At 46.8% G+C, this 22,793-nt stretch overlaps 1 protein-coding gene across 1 annotated transcript; it reads left to right on the forward strand.

Annotated features, from left to right (window-relative positions):
• The first annotated feature begins 805 nt into the window (after window positions 1-805).
• LOC122400968 lies at window positions 806-6,839 on the forward strand. The gene is made up of 5 exons (XM_043402781.1): window positions 806-1,752; window positions 3,015-3,145; window positions 3,237-3,477; window positions 3,626-4,427; window positions 4,492-6,839. Exons 1-5 carry the CDS (start codon window positions 969-971, stop codon window positions 5,858-5,860), a joined length of 3,327 nt encoding a protein of 1,108 aa, XP_043258716.1. The 5' UTR covers window positions 806-968; the 3' UTR covers window positions 5,861-6,839.
• The last annotated feature ends 15,954 nt before the right edge of the window (window positions 6,840-22,793 follow it).

Genomic DNA, 22,793 nt, shown 5'->3' on the forward strand with positions numbered 1-22,793 from the left:
TCCATTAACATTTCGACTCGAGAATTAATTGATTTAGTTCCATATGTGGATGACGTGGGAGTTTAACTCTTTAGCAAATCAAGTTTGTCTACAAAGTTTGTTACAGCCACGGAAAAGAAGATACAGAAAAGAACAGAAGGCGTTATTAAATTTTGTAAACGTCATCCCCCGAGGCGAGACACTTTTCACCGGCGTCTCCTCGCGAGATTTACCGTAGTTTCGTAAGAAGAGAATAGATTTCGAGTTCGGTATGACATTCTACTTCCTCCGTCTTCGTGGATTGACAATAGACTTGGACGCAAACTGGAGAAAAGTAGATTCATCCAACGCGTCAGAGTTTCGAACAATTTTCAACAACGCCGGGGCCGTTGTATCGAGTTGTCCGATTGTTACTGTATAAACCCTATCGTAACCACCCCCGACGGCGCGTGTACGGCGGCGGAGCGAGAGGGTCTGGCGGCGAACGATGTCTGCGCAACTCGGAACTTTTCCCCTGTCTCTCGCCATCTGCTGGAAGCTGCACGAGTGAGGAGATGTATTGAACAGGCCGAATGCGCGTGCAGAGATGCGCGAGTATCCGCGAATTCCCGGCAGCACGGGGCCGCAGTCCGCACAATAAGGAAAAAAATCGCGCGGAGTTAGGGGAACAGAGAGGCGGCGAACGAGACGGAGAGAGAGACACCGTCCTAATCCTCCTGGACGCCGAAGAGGCAGACTCGATTAATAGTCACGGTCGCGAGAGAAACGACGTCGTCCTCGGCGGAGACGCGAGATGATACTGGTGCTGTGAGCGTAGCTTCCGGAACGGAAGACCTCGATGGACCATCGTTACACGCCGGAGAGACTCGATTCGCCGCTGTAAACCGTGGTAGCCGATCAGACGCGATGCGGACGTCGGTCATGTAAACGCGGCGTCGATTCGCGCGGTACGTGTCGGTTTACGTGCTCGTTCATCAAAGACTACGATAATGAGACCCAGTGCTGTTCTTCTGTTGCTCTTCCTGTGCGCCCTGTTCCTCGCCTCCGAGTCGAAGCTGCGGCAACAGGCAGCGGAGGACGACGACGACGACGACGACGATGACTTCGACGACGACGACGAGGACGACGACTCGTCCTATCAGACCAGACCGGAGGTGGACGACGACGGACGTATCTACAAGAACCCGCGCAACTCGCCGTCGGCGATGTGCCCGCGCGACGAGAAACAAGCGGAGCTCCTCGGCCAGGAGTGTTTGAGAAAGTGCTCCACCGACGAGGATTGCAAAAGCAAGAAGAAAAAATGCAGATGCGACGGTGCTTGCGGAATGTCTTGTATCAAACCAGAAAAGGAATGCCCGACTCTCACCGAGATACCGCACGGCGTGATGACAGTCACCGGGGGATTCTTCGGCGATCGGGCCCATTACACCTGCGATCCCGATTACTTTATCGTCGGTCTCAGCGAGAGAACGTGCAGGGCTGACGGTAACTGGACCGGCGCGACGCCTTCCTGCAAAAAGGACCCCATGTCATTTTGCTCGCAGCCGCCAAAAGTGATAAACGCGCAGCATAACGCTCTTGCCGAGCAGAAGACCTTCGACCTGGACACTGCCGTACAGTACTTCTGCAACCACGGCTACGTCACCACCGGAGTTACAAAAGCCAAGTGCTTGTTGTTGGAGGGTGCTCCTGCTACCTGGTTTGGGCCCAACATCACCTGCAAGCCCCAAAGTTGCGGGTCCCCGGTCGACATCGCCAACGGTTGGCACGCCGGTACGTATTGTTTTCATGGAACGAACCCCCGATTTCCACGAAATTTGTCAACTATTGAGTATACTGGTTTTAGAAACTAGTTTCGTGTACTTTTACAAAAAATAACATGTGTTTAGACAAAATACAGAATTGTTTAGAAACTAGATTTAAAAAAGAAATATGCAAGAAAGTTTGCTAACAGTTTAGTAAAGATATTATTTCGTTATTTTCTCGTACAGACACAATTGTATAGAATATTTAATATAATAATTGAAATTGTTGAACCAGGAAGCATACAGGTTACTCACAACGAGAATAAACAGACGCGAAGCATGTTTATTAAACAGTTTCCGGAATTCAAATGGTTTCCAACACTCGTGGTAGCCGCGCCAGAAAATTCCTAAACTAATAATCCTAGAACAACGCTGTTATGTGACTTTCTACTTTCACGCGATGTACAATTTCGAAAAGGAACGAAGTTCGTCCGCTAACTTCTAAATTTTAATATTAACCCTCGAGTAGGTGAAGTGCACTCCTGTCGGAGTACATTATTTACTGCTGCTGAAAGAGTTCCTCGTTCAAAGTGGAATAAAACAGCAAAAAAGTTAGAAACATCAACTTTTAAGGGGCTCGTTATAAAAGGCAGGTTTCGGTCTTTAAATGTATGGTAATCTTATTTGAGTAAAAAGTGTTTTAAACGTCTGGGAGCCGTTTGAATTTGAAACATTTTTCTGTGTAAAAGGGTCATCGAGCAAATTCAACTTAACGACGCGAAGGTACATGGCTCGACTCTTAAAATCGCCTCAGAGAGATTGTTTTACAACTCCTTTTCACAAAGTTACAGTAGCTCAAAGACTGCAACGCTTTGACTAAATGTTTATTCAAAAGCGTCGCTAAATTTCTCGATCCGGCACACTGTGTTGTACGAAGAGTTTCTACAGATACAGTAATGATTCGTAAATTGAACTTTTCTATCCCAACTTGGGGGATACCCCAAAATCCAGTGAAGGGCATCGTTTAAAGCGTGTAAAACGACATTTAAAGAACGATACAAACTTGAGTGTCGTCGATTCGTATAAAAGACAATGCTTTTTTCTCATTCGCTGTTCTTTTCTTCGGTTATCGACTACGACAAAAAAAAGGGGCTCAACGATATCGAATTACTGGTGTCGAATTTCGTCTCCGCTGTGCGAAAAATGAACGCGTCAACCTCGAAGCGACGTTCGATTTATGAACCATTACTGTAGATCGCATCTAACGGGACGAGTTTATTTCTTTTTAAGGCGAGTGTTACACGTACGACTGCCGCGTGTCGTACCACTGCGCGGACGGATACGAATTAGTTGGCAAAGCCGAGAAGCTCTGTTTGGCGGACGGCACATGGACCCCGAAAGAGTCGCCGCAATGCGTTCAAGTAAGCCGAACATAAATATTCCTCGTTCGCCAGAGTCGCGTTTACGCCCTGTTCCGCAGACATTTCGACGGGGAAATGTTTTCCTCTTCAGGTCACCACAGTGGAATGCCCTAAGCCGGATAATCCAGTAAAAGGGAAGGCGGTGTACACCTCGTACGCGTATAATTCCATCGTGCATTACGAGTGCGATTATGGGTACACGGTGGTCGGCGCGGGTACCAGACGGTGCGGCGCTGACAGAAAATGGACTGGAAAGATGCCCACTTGCCAGGAAATTAATTGCCGTGAACCTGGTGTTCTGTATAACGGCTGGATTGAGAATAGCGAGGGGGGTGAGTCGGAAGACGCGTAAAAAAAGTACTCGGTCGTATTATAAATAAATTACGTCTTGTAAAAATAAACGAGGCGCTTTATAAAACGATCCAATGTGTCGTAGACGCGGTCGGGCCGTTCGAGGATTAATTGTACGTTTTCCGACAGGCACCGGGCTGGGGGTCAGCATCATTTTCCGGTGCAACGTTCACATGAAACTCGAGGGGAACAGTTCGTCTATCTGCCAGGCTGATGGGAAATGGAGCTACCCGTTGCCGCAGTGTCTCGCGCCGTGCGTGGTACCGCAAATAGAATACGGGAACATAACCGTGGCCAGCGACGACAAAGACCACATCAACAACGTGACCGTGGTGGAGCACGGCGAACGGTTGCTCGTCAATTGCGTGCAGAATTACGAATTTGCGGCGAACAGCACCCCGGTGAAGTGCAACAACGGTACCTGGTCGATAGTGCCTAGTTGTTCGCCGGCCAGATGCAAGCAGATGCCGAAGGTGCCGAAAAACGGCATGGTGATCGCGCCTAAAACCGATCACGGAATGAAGGCTGTCTTCAAGTGCAAAGATGGCTTCGCTCTAATCGGGGGTGGCCCGATGAACGCCTCGAAATCGGTCGAGTGTCGGTACGGGAACTGGACCGGAGACATACCGCGATGCATCCAGGTCTTCTGCCCGTTCCCCGGCTTCATCGAGAACGGAAAGGTCTTTCTCGTCGGCAACATGGGGGTTTACGACTACAGGCCCTACGTTAAGAAGGTCGTGAACAACAAACAGATCATGTACGACTGCGACAAGGGTTACGTGTTGGATGAAGGCCCTACCGGGGCCACTTGCATCGGCGGAAACTGGAGCCCCAAGGCGTTGCCCAAGTGCATTCCTGGACAGCACCCTAGGCTACGCTGGAGCAGACGCAGGAGGTCTACCAACGACGAGGATCTGACTCTGAGTTATCGGTGAGTTGCAAATTCGTTGGCAGCCGCGGTGCAAACTTAAATGCAGAAAATATTTTTTCCCCAGGAAATTCATCGAGTTCTTCCGGAAGATCGACAAGAAGCTGCTGCATCTGGAGATGAACAAGGGCAAGGAGCACGGGAAACACAAGATCGAGGCGAAGAGCTCGAACGCGAGTCGTCACGACATCAACGCGACCGCGGATCCGTTGTCGTGGAAGAAGCACCCCGGCCATGGGAACCGATCGCGTCTCCGCGAGGAGAAGATGATCGATTTCCTGAAGATCGTTTACCGGAAGCTGCAGCGCATCGATGCGAGACAGTCGAACAACCTGACGAACGGCAGCATGCACGATCTTTTGAATGCAATGAGCAAGAACTTCTTCCACGTGGATCTGTCGGAGTCCCGTAGGAACGGTTCCGGCAGGGGACGATCAGAGTTCGAGATAAGAAACCAGAGGGAGTTCGTAAAATTGAAACGCGAATTCGAACGTATCATGAGGTTCTACAATAAATCGATGCGCTGGAAGGAGAAGCAGAATCGCAAGGACTCGAAGAAGAAGAACGGCCCGTTGCACGTTGACAAGTCCAAGAAGTCCAAAGAGAAGAAGAAGCACAGGAAGAACTACTACAAAGGGTTCTACGAGTTCCTCAATTGTTACGTGACGGAGAAGCTGTCCATGCTGGAGGCGCGTAACGCGACCGAAGAGCTGATCAAAAAGATGAAGATTGACAAGTTTACCGTGAGAAACGGCACCATGTTCACCGTGGGCGAGATGTACGTTTTCTTCAAACATATCATTGAAGCTAAATTGAACGGCACGGAAGAGACGACCGCGACCGAGGCATCGACGGCCGCGTCGTCGCTGACGACTATCGCCGCTACAGAGACGTCGCCGATCGCGTCGACGACCAGCGCCGCTACCACGACTCTGCCGACGCCGAGGGAGATCGAATCGCGCGATAATCGATCCTCGACGATGCCCGGTAACGAGTCCTCGGTGCTGGACAACGAGATACTTGCCAAAGAAGGAGCACCAAAGCACCGCAGCAAGCGAATACGAAACGCCTCCGAGGACACCGAGCCTCCGCGTCAGAAGAGAAGGCTGCTGTCCCTGAACGATCCGCGGAACAACGTCGGATCGTCGACGAGAAGCACGCAGAAGATCACCAAGCGATCGAGGGTCTACGATGATGAGAAGAACAGCCAGTTCACGTTCAACGAGCTGGAGGCGCAGCAACAGAGTCGCTCGAAGCGATTCCTGCCGCTGCCGGAGCTGGATAATCAAATATTTCTAAAGAACTTGTATCTGCACGCGTACGAGGACGAGTACCGGACGAACGTGAAACGCACGATCGTCCAGGGGAATCCCACGAACGGGCCGACCGTCTACAGGAGGCGCAAGGGTAACCTCGGTGCGTACGAGATCAAGTGAACGGGGAAATGTAATTGTGTTGTGATATTAACGGAATTTATTAAGTCATTTACCGATATCAATCGATTTTAGGCCGAGTATACATCATATACGATAGTCATAATCGTTGTCCCTCGTCGATGCGCATTGTAAAACGTGTATCGCGCTTTTTTGATGAATAAATCTTTTCCATGCAAGTCTCTCTCGGTGTACCCGATTTAACGGGCGTCATTATTCGACAGTTTCGCCGCGATGTGAGCCGATAGCGCGTGCCCCTATCAACGGGACACGTTGTCCCTTCGTTGTCGTTGATCGTTGCGCGATAATCGGTGTGTCCGTTCCCTCCAAGCGAAGGGAATTAGAGCGTTCGCCTTTTGCAGTTGTAATCGTTCGTGAAAAATTCCTACGAACCCCACGAGTTCTCCTTAAAGGGTTGTTCCGGTTATCCGTAACCACCCCCCAATTTTTCCTCGAATTTTCAACTACCTTCGTTTACTCGTTCAAAGTAACTTGTAAAAATCAAAATTGAAAAGAAATTTCCTTTTACGAAGATGCGTTATTGGGTTCGCCAAAAAGTAATAATCTTTTTTTCTGATTCGCGAATTAACACGTTTTCAAAGAACGAAATGAATGTCTAATGTTATCCCGATTCTGGACGCTTTCCTTTGGTGGAATCGTTTCATTTATCTACTCAACGACGGTACAGGTCATGCTATTGGGAGAAATGTAATTACTTTTTGGCCAGCCCAAAATATGTGGAATGAGAATACAGGGGTAGGTTTTTCAATGCAATTCCATTTCTTAAATAGTAAATAATTCCAATGTTTTCCCCAAGAGGGTTGATCTATGATTCAATGCTGATCCTTCAACCCAATCTTATATTTTATAAAAAAGGGGGGAAGACGCGAAGGAAAAATCAAAGTTTAGTAACTCTTATCGTTCGAGCTTACCTTCGAAAAGGTACCCAAATCGCTGCTACTGGAAACCCCAAGTTTTTAAATCACCCTCACAAATCTTGACTTTTAAAAAATAAATTTAAACGTAGATCTCGATTCATGGACGATTTTCAATGTAACCAAAGCGAGTGTAAAATCAAACGAATCCCCATTTCTACTGCAATGGGTCGAAATATTTTAGACATAGCAGCTGCTACATCTAGAGATAATCGCAGCGTGAAAGTACGTTTTACGTTTCCTTTTTTTTAGTCGTAGTTAGCTCACATCGCAAAGTATTTTAAGCTCTTCGAAAATCGTATTAGTAGAGAATATGTTAACGTATTTTAAGTATATTGTGGGAATCGCATGAAACACGTTCGGAACTCAAATCAAACGATATTCGTTGACAATTATGTTTCATGACTGCGGGCTGTGTTTGTTAAATATTATATATCGATTAAAATAGGTTTTTTAACTGTTATCGAAACCGAACGCATTGTATCGCATAATGTTGTACATATACGTTCATTTCACGTCTTTCTCTTCGGTTTGATACCAACGAAACAAAAAAAAAAAAAGAAATATACGATCGTATCGATATTCCCGTCCTTCTCTTTGTAATTAATTTTTACTTGTGAATATTTAAGGTCCGGAATACGTTCGAACCATTTGTATCGATCGGTCTATCGACCAACCACGCATTTCACACACAAACAATCAAACTCCACACTCATACACGTGCATTTTTATGAACAAAGCGCCACGGACAAGTATCATTAGTGAATAATAAGTATTATGATACGAACAATAAGACAAATGTGTACGTCAATCTTCCTGAATCTATTTATTTTCCAAACAACGCGTCGATAAAACGATCGTGAATGGGCATTGATCGTGCGCTAAAATTTTCTGTAATTTTATTACAATCTCGAATGTCAAAACGAGTCATCAGCAATACGTTCTTACGTAACAGAATTTCTCAAACGCGCGCAAAAGAAATTGACGATGTCGACACGACGCCGCCGAGGAACAACCATTACTTTAATCCCCCGATGCTCGCAGGATGCTAACGATTAATTTAATCGTCGATCGTCACGCGCGACGACCGATTATCCATGTTAATAGTAATCGCTAATGAGTAAACAGAGCAAAAACGGAAATATTCCAATTAAACCGCGGTCTTCGATCTAAATAATTAGGCTCCTTAGTTTTGATAAAGCGAGCGCGCGCTGCCTCGGAACATAAGCGAATCGGTAGGGCCGAGCGACGATCGCGACCGAAAGATTGTCCAATTAAATCCTCGGATACTGGACAGTAAACGGAAGCCATAAACGCTGGAAAGTTCGGGATTCCTTTTAACAGCATTTTCGTTTTGGCCGGCGATCGCGGCGCGTCCCTCGTCAGATAATTTCTCGAATAATTTTCGATCGGTCAACCGCAAAAGCAGGTAGCCACGATTCTTTTTTTAAAGGTGCGTGCACGCTCGTAAACGGCCGCCGGTGAGTCGGACTCGGATATCTCCGGATCGATCCGCGCCGCGATCGGTGATTATGCTGTAACATCCGAGGTAATTAAGTCTGAAAATAAGCAGAGCCTGAAAAAGGGATCAAGGGGCGCAGCCGGGCCGCGTAATTCGCGCTGCTCACGGGAACGCCGCGCCGCTCCGAGCTCGGTCCACCTGTCAATATCGACAGTGTCATTAATTACGGACCAATTATAATTCGTGAGCGCCGACGAGAAACCGTGTCCGATGTTATCTGCGACACACGGCTCGTTAACACATCCGCCGTCAGTTCGGGGAATCGTGTTAAATCGATTAATTCCCAACCAACACGCGCATTCGTTACGATAAGACACCCGTTCGGGTTCAGATATATACGTATGATAATATTGGCAATAAAAGTGTTAGCCCGATGGTCGGATCGGGCGCTCCGAACGCCGATGATTGGTAACGCGTAATTGGACTGGCCGAATGCCAAACGAAACGCGCCTCCGAACGATCGAGTTTTTATTCCGATCATAAATTATTTACCGACAGGAGACCAGAATTATTACAAATTCTCGTGTAGAAGATTGAAGGAATGAAAAGTTCGAACGAAGCCGAGTGCTATCTTCTTCGAGTACAGAGTGATTCTTAATTGCGTGTCGACGCTTACAGGGGTAAATTTATAGCAGAAAACAGAGTTGAAAATGTTATATGACCGTGTATATTGCTTTCTGTTTTTTATTTGTTTGCTACACCAGTCCGTCGTTTCGGTCGCGTGGAAGAAACTGTTTACTTGGGAGACTTCCCTCGGGTCCGGATAGGAAGAACACTCTGCTGTGAAGAAAGAGTACGTCGTCGATGGTATCCGAATCTAATCGATTCTTCAAAATGAATTTTAGTTATATTTTTATTGTTGATATTAGTTGTTAACTCCTTTATTTGAAATTGCAATTGGAATTATGACGACCAAATATTACTATATTCTAACGGAGTTTCTCGTTTGCTTTCATAGTTCTCTACTCGTATCGATCGTGTCTCTGTCTCTCCCCGTCTCTTACTCTTTTCTCCAATATAAATATAATCCAAGTGAATTTGGTTTCGAGCAAGAGATAAGAGCGATTTAATTGCCCCTACCTGTCCTTCAAGTTACGACAGCTTGGCCCTAACCGAGCGTCTCAATCTGGTGGACATTACAAACCGTTAACCAGTTTGAGAAGTATCCTTTCGCGAAAAACGACTTTAAATAATCTTATTAACGCCATATGTAAACTGGGGAATTGCATATCCCAGTCACGAAGATAAGCAAAGTAATGAAGATTAAATCCATTAAGATGAAGTTGTTATTAACCGAACACTGAATAAGATAAACTGTTCTACTTTGCTTCGACTCGACTGACGACGGTGCTGCAGAGTTTTGAGCCCCGTACACTAAATTCGAGAATTCCGAGCGAACTGATAAATATGGAATCAATTAAGGCGTCAATTAATTCGGAAAATGAGATTTAAAGCCGCGATTTCGACTCGAGGAATCCGGCGATTGCTAAAGACGATCGATCGAGCAGCGTGGACTTCCTGTTTCGTCTGCGTGGTTCGTTTGCTCATTGTTAGCACTACTTTTGAAAGAGCCGTGGCCTGTTTACATAGGAGATGCGGTGCAGGGCTCTAATGGACGACAAAGTCGAACCAACGGCGGCCATTTATCGCGGGGCTCTCTCGCTTAGCGCGTTTAGCACCAGATCAACTGACCGCATAATCATCGTCGTACGAACTAGAATAATGACTGGCGCGAGAAACGCGGCAAGCTAAGTGAATTAGTGGTGCGTGCCCTTGTCCTTTTTTCTTCTCACTTCGAGTCGAGCGCAGGCGTACTAATGCCGTTCTCCGTTTAAGAGCGCCGAACACGTTGCTCCACGAGCTTATCGATTTCGAGCCAGTTTTGTGGCTATACACGGTATATTGTCACACGTAACCACGCTCTTCGAACGATGCACGCTTTCTTCCTCCGTAAACCGTAGAACTCTTCGTCGGAAAACACTTTTAATTACATCGATCAACGACAAACGACGCTTCGTCTGAGCAGTAATCATTCGTAAAATGAACGACACCAGCAGACATTTATATTTTCACTTTAAGAATCATTACTGCAATTACTTAAAATTCGAGCATGGGACTAATCGTGACATCTATTTTCATACAATAAACATTGTATTGGTACCATGTAGGCTTTATAAAAGTGCTGTGCACGTTGTCGGCAGTTAAACACGTCTCTCTTTGCACATAAAGTGTTGTGGATATACAATTGTGATCATGTCCATTATTTCACAAACCAACAGGCTCCAGTCTTTTTGCCGGTTTTCTCTTCGTTAATCGAACGAGCCTCGTTCGTCGGCGTAAATCCGAAGGCTCTAAAACGTTTTATTGGTCGCCCACGAGCCGTCGCGTTTGACGTATAAATTATTCTTGGGAACGAAGTCTGGCCAGCGACGGGCTGAATGCAAAGCGCCAGATCAAATCTCGCGCAAGTGTCTAGAGAATCGAACGTTGCAGAGTCGGAGTGGTCTCGCGACAACCGTACGCGACACCTGCCTATCCGTGGATCCACTCGAGACGTTCTGAACGGGGATCGATCTTGCGAAAAAGACTCGGTGCGAGAGCCCGCAGCGTTCGCCAATCGCGAGGAAGGGCTCCATCGGCGGCGACTCCGGGCGACAATGCGAACGTAGTTGGCCGAGTAGCCGGTGATAATCTCATTGAAAGAGGAGTTAAGCGGCACGGGCTTCCTGCCAATTCACCGAGCCAAGTGTCACCTTAGAGTACTCAATGCCGCCATGAAATTGCTCGGTGGCTTCGCTCAATGAAACCCGCCAGTATTTCACTCGGAGGATTTGCCTAGATAACCGCGCCGGATAGGCGTGCCAAGTTAGCCGAACCATTGTACTTTCCATAAGTTTATGAATGGGACTGTGCCCCCGGCGCTGGGGGCTACCGGTTACCGCTTCCAATGGATCGGAAACGCGAGGAAAGGGTTTAGAGTTAGCTTTGAATCGTGCAAGAGTGGACAATCCGAGCCGGAGGGCCCGGATTGTTCGGCGAGAAACTTTCCAGGAACTTCCTGCTACTGCGAAACTCCTGGCTGCGGGACATGACTTCCAGAAAGGGGAAGTGCCGGGCTTGAATGATACTTTTCTGAATGAACTACGCTCCCGGCGGAGGCTACGGAATCCTCAGTTTCGTTCGACGTTATTCGTCGGAGGTCTTTTCTTCCGCGCCTGATCGAAGACTCCGTTTCGTTAAATTGAGAAATTGAAAAATATTACTCTACGCCTGTACAGTGTTGCAAAACTGTTGAGAAGTATGAATCAACCTAGTACTCAACTTCTCAATTTATGTAGATATATTATTTAATTAAATCGACTGTAGCCCTCGAATGATTCTCACGATCTATAATTGGTACGAAGCCACCAGCTGAAACGTATTGAAAGCTATTGCAAGTGGTTCGACCGCCTAGGGAACCTTCAACAGCCTCCAGAGGATCCTTTAAACTTGTTCCCAACACGCCTCGGCTGAGTCGATGTTCAGAAATCGCCGCAGTTTGCTTCCAAGTATCATTCACGGGAACGATTCGCCCGGAAAGGCATTTAACGAAAGATACGACACCTTTCCTTTTCGCACCCTATATAGCTCGGGCAGCTTTTCCGACGCGTTCAATGCTCTCCAGCGGCCACAATAAAACGATTTATCCCATAAAGAGGCCGGCCTTGTGATCCGCGTTACGCGAGGCCATTAAAGTCTCTCTGTTCCCCTTTAACGCCTCCTGGCTTTCTACTTTTATCGTCCTCGGGTATCCGTATTATCCGTTCGGTGGCGGAGCACCGTGTGCACGCGTCCTCCGCCAGCAAATTAGCCAGCTGGTCGTAAGTAAAGCCCCGAGATTATGACACCGTCCGGTGACCATGCTCACCGAGACGACGACGAAGGCGCACCGAAACATCTGGTCTCGTCTCCGCGCAAAAGGGAAAAGATTTTCGCGCGTACCCCGTAGGTGGTCCTCAGCGACGAGCGTTTCCTCTAATCAGAGGAATCGCGCTTCTCATTAGCGCGCCCCTTTCGTCGCGTACCCGGCGCGGATTTCGCCGAAGCTGGAAGCGACGAGGAAGCACGACCATGAATTTCGCGCGTAATGACCGCCTGCTGCGAGTGGTTTTTTGTCCGATTAACAGACTCCTCTTTCAAGCGACGCCGCTTAATCAAGCATAATCGCGTAAACAGAGGTATGGTCAAGCCCGCGGAACTGTGAACAGCCTGACGAACCGGGCAATTAACAGCGCCAGATAGAGGTACCGTCACTTTTAGGATGATAATGAGACAGAAATGTAGTCGAACGTTCCCTACCCGAGCACCTCATATGCATACGAAATCGATAAAGATAGCAACGTTACGCGCGCAATAAACTTCCCGCCCGAATCCCATTAAAAACGATATAAAATTGCGATTTTAAGGCCGCTGTCGCGCTGAATCATAATCTCTCCGGAGGTTCGTGCTGAGGGTTTGTCGTCCGGGAGGCGTCGTCGATTTCCTTCGAAAACCGTGACCGGGTACGGCGAACAACCGTCTTCGAAGCCTCTTTTTCCAAATAAAAATAACGTATTAGTCACTCTGAATAGCTTCGTGATTAGTTTTTTTTAAAAGCTTTGTTTTTCAAAGACCGAGTACAGTAATGGTCCTTAAAATGAGCGTAACTGGAATCAACTTACGAATCACATCGTTCATTTTAAGAATCATTACTGCAGCTTCTCGATTTCTTCTTGATTCTAACTGAGAATGTCCAAACGATGGATGAACCGTCCGACCCATTTAAAAAGATTCTCGCGCGAGTAAGTTCGAAGCAAAATCACGGTGGTAGGTAAGAACAGGAAGAAAGAGGCGACGGTAACGAAATTGCCGGTCGGTTTCGTTTCAGCCCTCGGACGCAGATATATGGAAGCATCACCAAATATGGGTTTCGCACCTTGCTGGTGCACGGAGTAATGCTGGCCGTCCTACAAACGGCAGATTTCGCGCCTTCCGTCCGTTTAAGGCATCCAGCCACGAAACGATTACACGCCGGTTAATTTCAATAACAAGGAGAGTCACACCATACGCGGTTTAAGTGAATCTCCATGGTTCGGGGCACGTCGGACGGCCTCCGGTAGAAACAAACCGATTTCGCGGCGACTTCCACGTTTGGCGCGTCGTAAACTGCCGGCGCCGTCAATGGCGTCGAATTATCGATGCAATAATCTCGAATGCTCGATATTAAGAATTGAACGACTTACACCGTTCCGTAAAATGGTGATTTTTCACGCTTTTCGAACTCGGCTCCGGCGAAATTTCATTAAAATGCTATTTAGGATGAAATATTACGGCCAGGCAATTTTGGGCAAATCAAACGTTACAAACTGTTACCAAGAATGCATTTCTAGCTTGTCATGCTTGAGTTTTCCTTTTAATTCCAACTGTAAGTCGTACATTTTCAAAGTTTACCTTTCTCTCCGAGGAAGCACGCACGAACATCGCAATTAGTATATTATTATGTATCTTGCACGTAGTTGTAAGCGAAAATTCCTGTTGGACGTCGAAAGGTGTCACGGATCGACGAAAGTCAGAGTCGTTGAATTAATTCCTCGGCAATTAACACTCGTTTTGATCTGACAGTCCGACGTAGCCGATACTTCGGATCCTTTTTGCATAATCAGTGAAGCTATACGGCGTTGAATTACCCGTTAACCGAATAATGATTTCTGTGTTGGCGTATAAAGGAACTGTGCCGATCGAGCAAACCAGACGAGCGAAACGATGTTTGTGAATGACGATTGAGTCGGAGTTAATGAAACGCGCATTGCCGAGCACATCGTGGAAACGATTGCCTCCCGTAATTGACGTCTTTACTCGAGCTGGTAAACGGCTCGATAATTGTCACTCGAGTTTAATTCCCCGTGAAATGAGCCATATCATCGTCGATTTAATCGTTCGAATTAATTCCCTTGACGTTGACTTAGCGACTTCGGAGGACGGAAAGAAATTATTGCGACAAGCCCGCCGGAATGAAAATGAAATTCGAGAGATGGAAATTGGAACGAGCGAAAGGCGAAGAGAAAGAACAGTATCTGTGTCACTGAAAATAATAATTGCACTTTATTGATGATTGCGACGATATAACATGCATTCCTTAATTGATAAACAGACCGATCGAGGGTCTCTTGGTTTTTTACCAATTATGCGTGACACGAGCATAGACACCTTAAATGGATGATACCCACGAGGCGCGCATCAGTATCTGCGCGTCATCAGACCCCAGACGAAAACCATGACGCAAATGGAACTCTCGAGCAGTATCGGTTGAAAGAAACCGGGGCCCCGAAATGTATCTTATCGGTCCAAGAACAGCTCTGGAATTCGCCTCGCGTCATTATTATTTTCGTTTTTCATTTAACGGCTTTATCGCTATAATGAGGAAAAAAATATACAAATTTAAGTACGTAAAAATATGATACGTAGTAGTAGAGAAAACAAACTGGAAGGATGAGATTCAGCGAATCGCTGTTTGGCGACCTAACCCTAAACTTACAATCTTCCTTAAATATAAAAAATGGGCTATAAAATGCTGCTGGTCACAAGGAGGAAGCATAATTAAAACGTAGTAAAACGATCAACTGTTTAAAAGGAGTTCGTTCGAGGAAGAGGTTTAATTAAATTTCAAGAAACGCACGTGAAACAAGACAAAATTGAAATAGTAAGCACGGAGTACCATAAAAAGGTTAATTTCGTACGTTTCTTATTTCGTTACGAAGAAAGAACCACAGTTTGCAGTCCATTGAAAACAGATCGAGATAAATCGGACATCGCGGGCTGCTTTTCACGTAACTTTTCTCGAGCGACTTCCTAAAAAGAAAGAAACCGATACTTTGAAACGAGCGAAAGGGGAGGCTTATTCAATATTGCTCCGAAGTTGAAAACTTAACCAACGAGAGGCCTCGGTATCGGGGTCTTCGGTATAAAAGACATTTCTAAAGATCGTTTCCGGGCGAGGATCAAAGAATTTCCCTCCCAACCGAATTTCGCTGATTGCAATTGAAAGTTCTTCCCACGACTCCGTGGGTTTCAATCGATCCGTCACGTCTTGGCCGCGTCCGCAGAGGCTCGAATCGTCGACAAAGAGTTCTCGGAGTCTCCGATTTTTAACCTACCGCGAGCCCCGGCGAGCGATCTTTACTCGGCCGGGTGGATTTCACATGGGCCAGCCTCATGAATCATGGGATTTGTAGATGAATTAAGCCCCATCGCGTGGACCCGTTTTCAATTCGAGACTGCCGGTGGTCCTAGCTCGCGTAGTAAAGTACCGGTCATTGTGGTCCCTCGTTGGTTGAATCCTCTCTGTCCCCTGGCCACCCCTTTTCTCGTCCGCTCGTTGCTTCCTATGTTGCGTGGATCTTTTTAAAACCGGATTCAACGATGCACAGGTGGCACGTCCATTCGGCCCGATGGAAATGAAAAACGGCGCGTTTCTATGGGACAGATTAATCTGAACTGCCTCCGAATTAAATGGAAGCTAAATTCGGATTTGATCTCTGAAAACGTACGTTTGATGGCGAACTTCTTTCTTTCTCTGCCTTTAAGGAACGACGAACGGGCGAATAAACGCGTGATTTATTGTTCCCTTCGCGGTAAACTACAAAATGTATCGCGCCCGTCGTGTTCTGAATAAGGTAATTAGGCGAGCGCCGCTGGAAATGGGCTAGAAGTAAGTAAGTTCATTGTAGGGAACATCGGACCGAGCGAAATTCTGCGCGACCGTTTTAATGAATGTTTAAGTGATATTGTTGCGTGCGATATGCTTATTATACTGAACAGTGCTTTTCTATCGAAGAACGAATGTATCGTATTACTAGCAGCATAAAAGGAGCAAAAGTAATTGAATACCGAACCGAGATTCTATTCCCACGAGAAGAGATTAAAAAAATATTTCGAGCGTACAGCATTAATTCCGCCGAAAAAGAAGGAACGGATTCGATCTTTCTCCAATCACGTTGCATCAAAGGAAGATGAACCTTCCTCCGTTCGAGGATCGAAGATAAACCAAAAAGAAAAAATGCCAAAGGAACGGAAAAAAGGGCAAGGGGGAACGGGTATCAATTTAAAAGAATAACTCCATTATTGGACTTTCCAATCAGCATAAAGTGAACGGCGTAGGAATAAATCCAACACCCCGACGCTCGTTTTCGAAGAAAAGGCCCTGGCCGTCGCCAGGGCGAAAAAAACTTCGAGCCTTAATTCGAATTAGATTGGATCCAATTTATTCCCAATTAACTGAGAAAGACGGCGTCCCCCGGAACGGGGCGAGGCCCAGAAAGTATCTATTTCACTTCGAAAGGGAATCTCATCCGCGGGAATTGGTCACGACAGGTTCCGTATTTCGAATTGATCCACCCTGTTCCACGATAAGTATCCCTCCTTCGGACCAGTCGGGGACCATTTCGAATCGGGAGTGGCTCAATTCCCGTTTCGTCGAAATTGGATGCGGGCAGGTGTCCGCGATTCCGCCAATGCGAAAGGAACGGAGAGAAACCAAGGGGGAAAAAATAATCTGAAACGAAAGAAAGAAATCGAGTCGAGTGGTCTAATCTTCGAGCGAACTGGCCCCGGACTGACTCTCTCTCGATCGAAGGACATAATGATGTCCTTGTTGGCCGGTCTCGAGTCGTCTCGCGTCTCCGATGAACCCTAACCTAAGCTAAACCCCGCATCACAACGCGATCCTCTGTCTTTATCGTGAAGCTGGATGACTGTCCGTTCAACCGCCGGCGGGAGAAGCTGAAAGGGAGCGTTGTTTTAGCGAACGAATGCGGCCCGTCACCGTTCTCGATGCTCTTCATCAACGGATAATGATGAGTCTTGTACCTTCGGACAGCTATGCGATGAATAGGCCGGTTGTGAGATTCTTCGACCGCGTGAGATTTCGTCGGGCCGCCACCGACCATCGCGATTCGCTTTTACACGAAACTCGTGGCCCAAGACAGGAAACGCTCGCCACTTAAGGGATTATTCCCGCCATTTTTGTCGTTATGTATTCCGAGAACTTTGGGACTAAGTCACCAATCGCGCATCCTTCGCAAATTGTACGCGGACACACGATTTTGCTCAAACTTCTGTAGCCCTCAGAATACGAGGATTCGTGGACGAAGAAAAATATTCGTAAAATAACTGTTTCTTTTTTAATGCAAGTGCGGAATCTAAATCAAAAGCGTTCGTGCGTTGGTTCCGTAGCGCAGATTCAGAGTTCCTCAAATCATAGGTTGTTACGATTTCAACCGTACATATCTGCGTGGCAGACACCAATTTCGGTACATAAAAGGCTATCTGCCCGGTGATTACATTATTTTGACCGGAAACATTGGCAGTAAGCGATGCACTTACTGTCCGTAAATTTTTGCTTCGTTTTGGGGTTCAAGGTCGATCAAAGGTCACCTTATTATAGGTTGTCGAATTCGTCTTTTTGGTGGCTGCAACGCAGCACCGAAGAAAACAACTTTCAATACTTAATAAAATGTAATCGCTACGATCAAAGTTATTATCACTGGTTTGAATAAAATATTCACGCAGAGACGACATTTTTTAAGCGTTTCAGAGTAGAAGAGGGCTTTAAGACGCAGCCGCGGCAACATCGATAGCTGTAATAATAGATCATAATACGAGGATCTGTGTAAACGCAGCGAGATACGAGTTTTAGTTTTTACGATGTGACGCTGATGTTCCAGGGCGGATTCTTTTACGAGCAGTCGAAAGAGTATTTCGAAAAAGAATTCCAAGACAGTCCACCGCCGTGCGAGATAAAACCTTAAATTTCGGGGAACGTATCTCCCGCGGCTTCGATCGTAAAACCCTCTTCGCGCGGCAAGGATTGCTCCGGTGTCGTCGAACCACAAAGCAACCGACCATGATTCTATCAGAAGTGTTAATCAAACTGTCGGAGTTCTAGCGACGCGACGAAAGTAGGGGAACCGTATTGCGTCGCAAAATCGGGCTAACGACCATGGACCATTTTCGTGAAACTTGTCCAATTCATCGAGTGGATCAAACTCAAATCTAATTACAAAATTTAAATTGCTATTGGAAAGCTCTACGTTTATTGCGTTACGTTGGCGTCGCAAATGGCGTCATAATTCGAATCCTCGCTTGTTTCTTCTAATTCCGCGTGTCGTCCGTTTCCTCAAGAGCAGGTCCCATTTATCACGAACAATAAAACGGTCCTTACAAAGGGAGAAAACGGAGAACGTCCCTTTCGTTTTCGGTCCCCTCTGTCCCAATTAACATCAGCGTCAACAGTCTCGGGGCCGAACGAAATGGCACAAAAGTACCTCGCTCCTTTCGTTCGTCACGTCTTTTTCTGCGCGGTACGTCAGGTTGCCAGTGCCCCTCCGATTCGAACAGCTCGTGTCGCCCTTACCAGTCGTCGGACGGTCGTTCAAATTATAATTCCTCCGCCATGCCGGCCCGGCCGGAGGAATCACGGGGGCAGAGGGGGGTCCTCGGCGCAGCGATGTCCGAGGAGGAGGACAAAATAGTCGCTACTTGATGGCGACTTAAAGTGATTTTGAATGGTGCCTAACGACTTGGAGCCGCGTCATGGGGCCCCGTGTGCGACCGCCGTGCCAAATAATACGGAGTCACGCTGAGCGCCGTGTCCCGAAGTCCTGACGGTGAACCAGGCGACGGTGAAGATAATGTCCTCCCACACGACCGTCACTTCGCTATTCCGTGGTCCTTAACCTCTCACCCTACTCGCCGTACCTTTCGATTAAATCCATCGCATAATAAAGCCCCGGTCCTCGTCCCTGCGCCGCCGTTGCGAATTAACGTTTTTTCACACATTCGCGAGCCGGTATGCGATCCGTCTGCACAGATTCAAATGTCACTGGCTGGGCTCGATTAATCGCAACGCGATATGTGTTCCCCCCACTCCTCGCTGATAAATTGTTCGAATCGGCTTAATGGCGCGATGGGAACGTTCGTTTGGTAAATTCAACGGTCGCTGTAATGTCCAGGGACCATCCCACTACTCTTCGAACCCCATGCTTCGAATGTTTCGAAATACTGAATTCGAATTATAAATTTTTATAGGAACAAAATACGTAATCCTATCTTTATTACTTCGTAGCTTTGTAATAACGATAGTTTAAACCGATAGATCCATTAATGTTTCTCGAGACCTTTCCAATTTTTCCAGATTTATCGCTAATCTAGCTTAGACGAAGAATGATCGTGGGTTACCCGAGACGTAATTCAACAAAGGTAACGTCTTCGAAGGAAGTATTCCTATACAGCTCGTATCCCTGACCCAGGACAGCCTGCTGCGTCCTTGGGCATCCTGCGAAGCCTGCATGGATCCCCGCGTTCGCTTTGAATAGCAAGAGACAAGGACGAAACCATAATACAACGCTGATATTAACCCCTCCATTCCCAAGGGGGTTGAGCATCTGATTTATTCATTGTATCCATAATCCGGTGATCGATGTAGTGGTAGTAGATCCAAAGGATAATTTCGATGTCGTAACATATGAGGGTAGATGGTGGTTGAAAATTTTTCGACCAAACCAGGACGAATCCTTACCGTTCGAACGACGATTTGTCCCTGGCCAGTATCGTGAGAACCTCTTCAAAAATGGATTCTGTATGTGGAAGCGATAAAAAAAAAATTTCCTTTTTAACGCGCTCTGCATGTTCAGAACGGAAGGATATTCTTAATCTGAAACATTACACTTTGATATATCGTACAAGTTTTAAGAGAATGCTGTTCTCTTCGTAGAAGTCCGGTTCTTTAGATTTCCGATAACAATTATTTCTCGGCACCTCGCCTTCGAAAGGCTATTTCCGATCATTTCCCATAGGGAAAATAATAAAGAACACCTGGGTGGAGATTGCTTTCAGATTGCAAAAAACGAGCCGGCAGGACAGGTGTAGGCCGAGCTGGAATCATTAATAACGGAGATAATTTGTTGGAAACAATCCTGACTGGGTGCACAGGATAATCGCCAGTCGATCGTTGCGAGCACAATGATTCTGCAGTGTCATTCGATTCACCGTTCCATTTATCCTTAATATTTCCTCGTTCTGCTTTCGCTTCTATTATTCTTTTATCTAGAAATCTAACCAACCGAAGTCGAAACGTTTATTTTCTATTATTGATTTCTGAGACGAAGAGGACGTCCATATTTACACCCTTACAAGAGACTTTACAAGACGAGTGACAATGTTCTTTCTACCACAGGTATAATTTCGATCCAACAATAAATAGAAACCGAAAAATCGCTGAAAATTCAACGAACGACTTCGTGGAAATATTTTTCAGCAATACTTCGAGCTCCTTGAGTTTTAGAATAACGTCCGCTGTCGATAGACGTTCAGGCTATTCTGAATACGTTTATACATACGTACAGTTTGTCACAATTATTCTCAGGATCGGTTCAGTTTATTCCGTGGACAATACAAACCCGCTTTACATGCCAAAGTCGAATACCTCTCATGGAGGAAGACTAACGGGCGACAGAGGGACGCGTGACGGTGCATGTCGGGAACATCGACAGTCGTTGCTATTGTCCAGCCTACGACAGAGTCTCTCAGGGAATCTACCCGCAGGACCTCACGCCGTGATCGAAAGCTTGTCAACCAGGTTGTTGAAGGACAGACCGTGACCGTCTCTTCGCAAGTAGACCGTACAGTGGCTGGCATAAACGTTCACCGAACACTCGACCACCCATCGTCAAATTGTTCAATTTTACCGAACAGCCGCTTTCTATTGCGTTCAATTTGACAAGAACGTCGTGAACTTACAGCGTTCGTACTTGGAAAAATCCTAGCGACGCTTACGAAATTTGGTTACAACTGTTTCTTACCGAAAGGGGATTCAAACAATGCAAACAATAAAATGTTATTCCACGTTCTCTAATCTACGCTCGAATCTATGCTCGAGTCGAGCTTTATTATTCCAGAGTTTATGCTTTACGAACGCTCGTGACCGAATTCTCGAAATCGGATAAAAATTCATTGCGCGAACTTACGAGAGCGCCGTTTCGAGCATAAACGTATTTATAGAATCGGCGAACCTCCGGTTATGCGAACAAAAATATCCCCAGGGTCGCGCGGGCAGCTCTAGTTTCAAATTCTCGAAACTTTGGGTGGAAATTATAAACCGAATCACGAGTGGACGACTGTTTAAGCAAACATGTATGCGCCGCGAACATGAAGACGTCGCTGTACGTTAAATTGACAGCGCACGGTCCACGGCACGTACGACTTTTGTCGTGAAAGGCAAGGACGACGGAGTTGTTTTAGGATCTTGAAACGCGGAGGTAAGTAAGTACACCGCCGGCAAGGAAAGTGGCCGACGATGGACTCTGGAAAGGATGGCGAAAGTTTGTTTTTATTGGACTACCGACGGAATCTTTATCCGCGCGCGATTCCTTTGACGGACGGTTGTTCTGCGCTCGCTAGAAAAATAATTCCGGCTCCCCCTTTCTGCGACCAACGGCGAAGTCAAGCACTGCTTTGCCGTCCGAGCACGTCCAGTTGTCGACGGTCTCTGAGAAAATAATCGTGCTTTCCAGTATTTACGTGTATCCCCGGGACAGGATACGTCGTGTGTACCCTTCATGGAAATCCTGGGAACCATCGTGGATTTCGAAGTTTATTTTTCCATGAGAAGTCAGAGAGTAGCTTCTTGTCTCGACTCGCTACTTCTTGTGTCGTCTCCAACTAAGAAGTCCCATCCTTTCCAGCAACGTCCTTCCGCTAACGTTCGCTGTATTTATTCTACGCGCGGCGATAAGACCTTAAGCCAGTGTTTTCCAAACTTTCTGGCAGGCACCCTTCTAAAAGGAAAATTCTAAAAGGAAATATAAAGACGACGAATTTTTCACTCGTCGAGTATTCTTTAAAGGCTGCCACTGAATAAGAAGGATTCAAATAATTCCAGAGCAAACTAGATCGTCCCTCGGATGGCGTGTAATAGTGTTTAGCAAAAAGAGCGTAATACGCCGTGATCGGGATGAAGATTTCACACAGCAGGAAGTTACGTGATCGCGAGTGAAACCGAGACCAGCCTTCGGCTTCCTTGACGTCTACTTTACACCTGGCCGAAGCCTCGGGCAGTCCTTTTATCGCAATTTAGGCCCATTGAACGCGGCGGCGGTGCTTTTAAAACGGCTAGTTCCGTGTGCCCGGGACGATCTGCGAAACAATTTACCGGGTTGTCCGGTCGACCGTCCAACAGGGCCGAAAACGAAAGGCAAAAACCCGTGGGTCGCCGCGACAATGGGTGTGGCCAGTGTTGGTCCAACTTCGGGACAACTGCGTGAATCTAATTGTCCACGGTTGGAGCCCCGTGCACCGGAAGGCCTCTTTGCAATCGCGAGCCACGTGATGTCTTCTTTGACGCGTGCTTCACAATGGCGGACGACGGGCCGAGCCGAACGAGAGCGCCACGGGGAATTGGAAACGC

The sequence above is a fragment of the Colletes gigas genome, unplaced genomic scaffold (assembly GCF_013123115.1).
Source record: "Colletes gigas isolate AHSC1104 unplaced genomic scaffold, ASM1312311v1 Colletes_gigas_Sc00021, whole genome shotgun sequence".
Classification (NCBI taxonomy): Eukaryota; Metazoa; Arthropoda; class Insecta; order Hymenoptera; family Colletidae; genus Colletes; species Colletes gigas.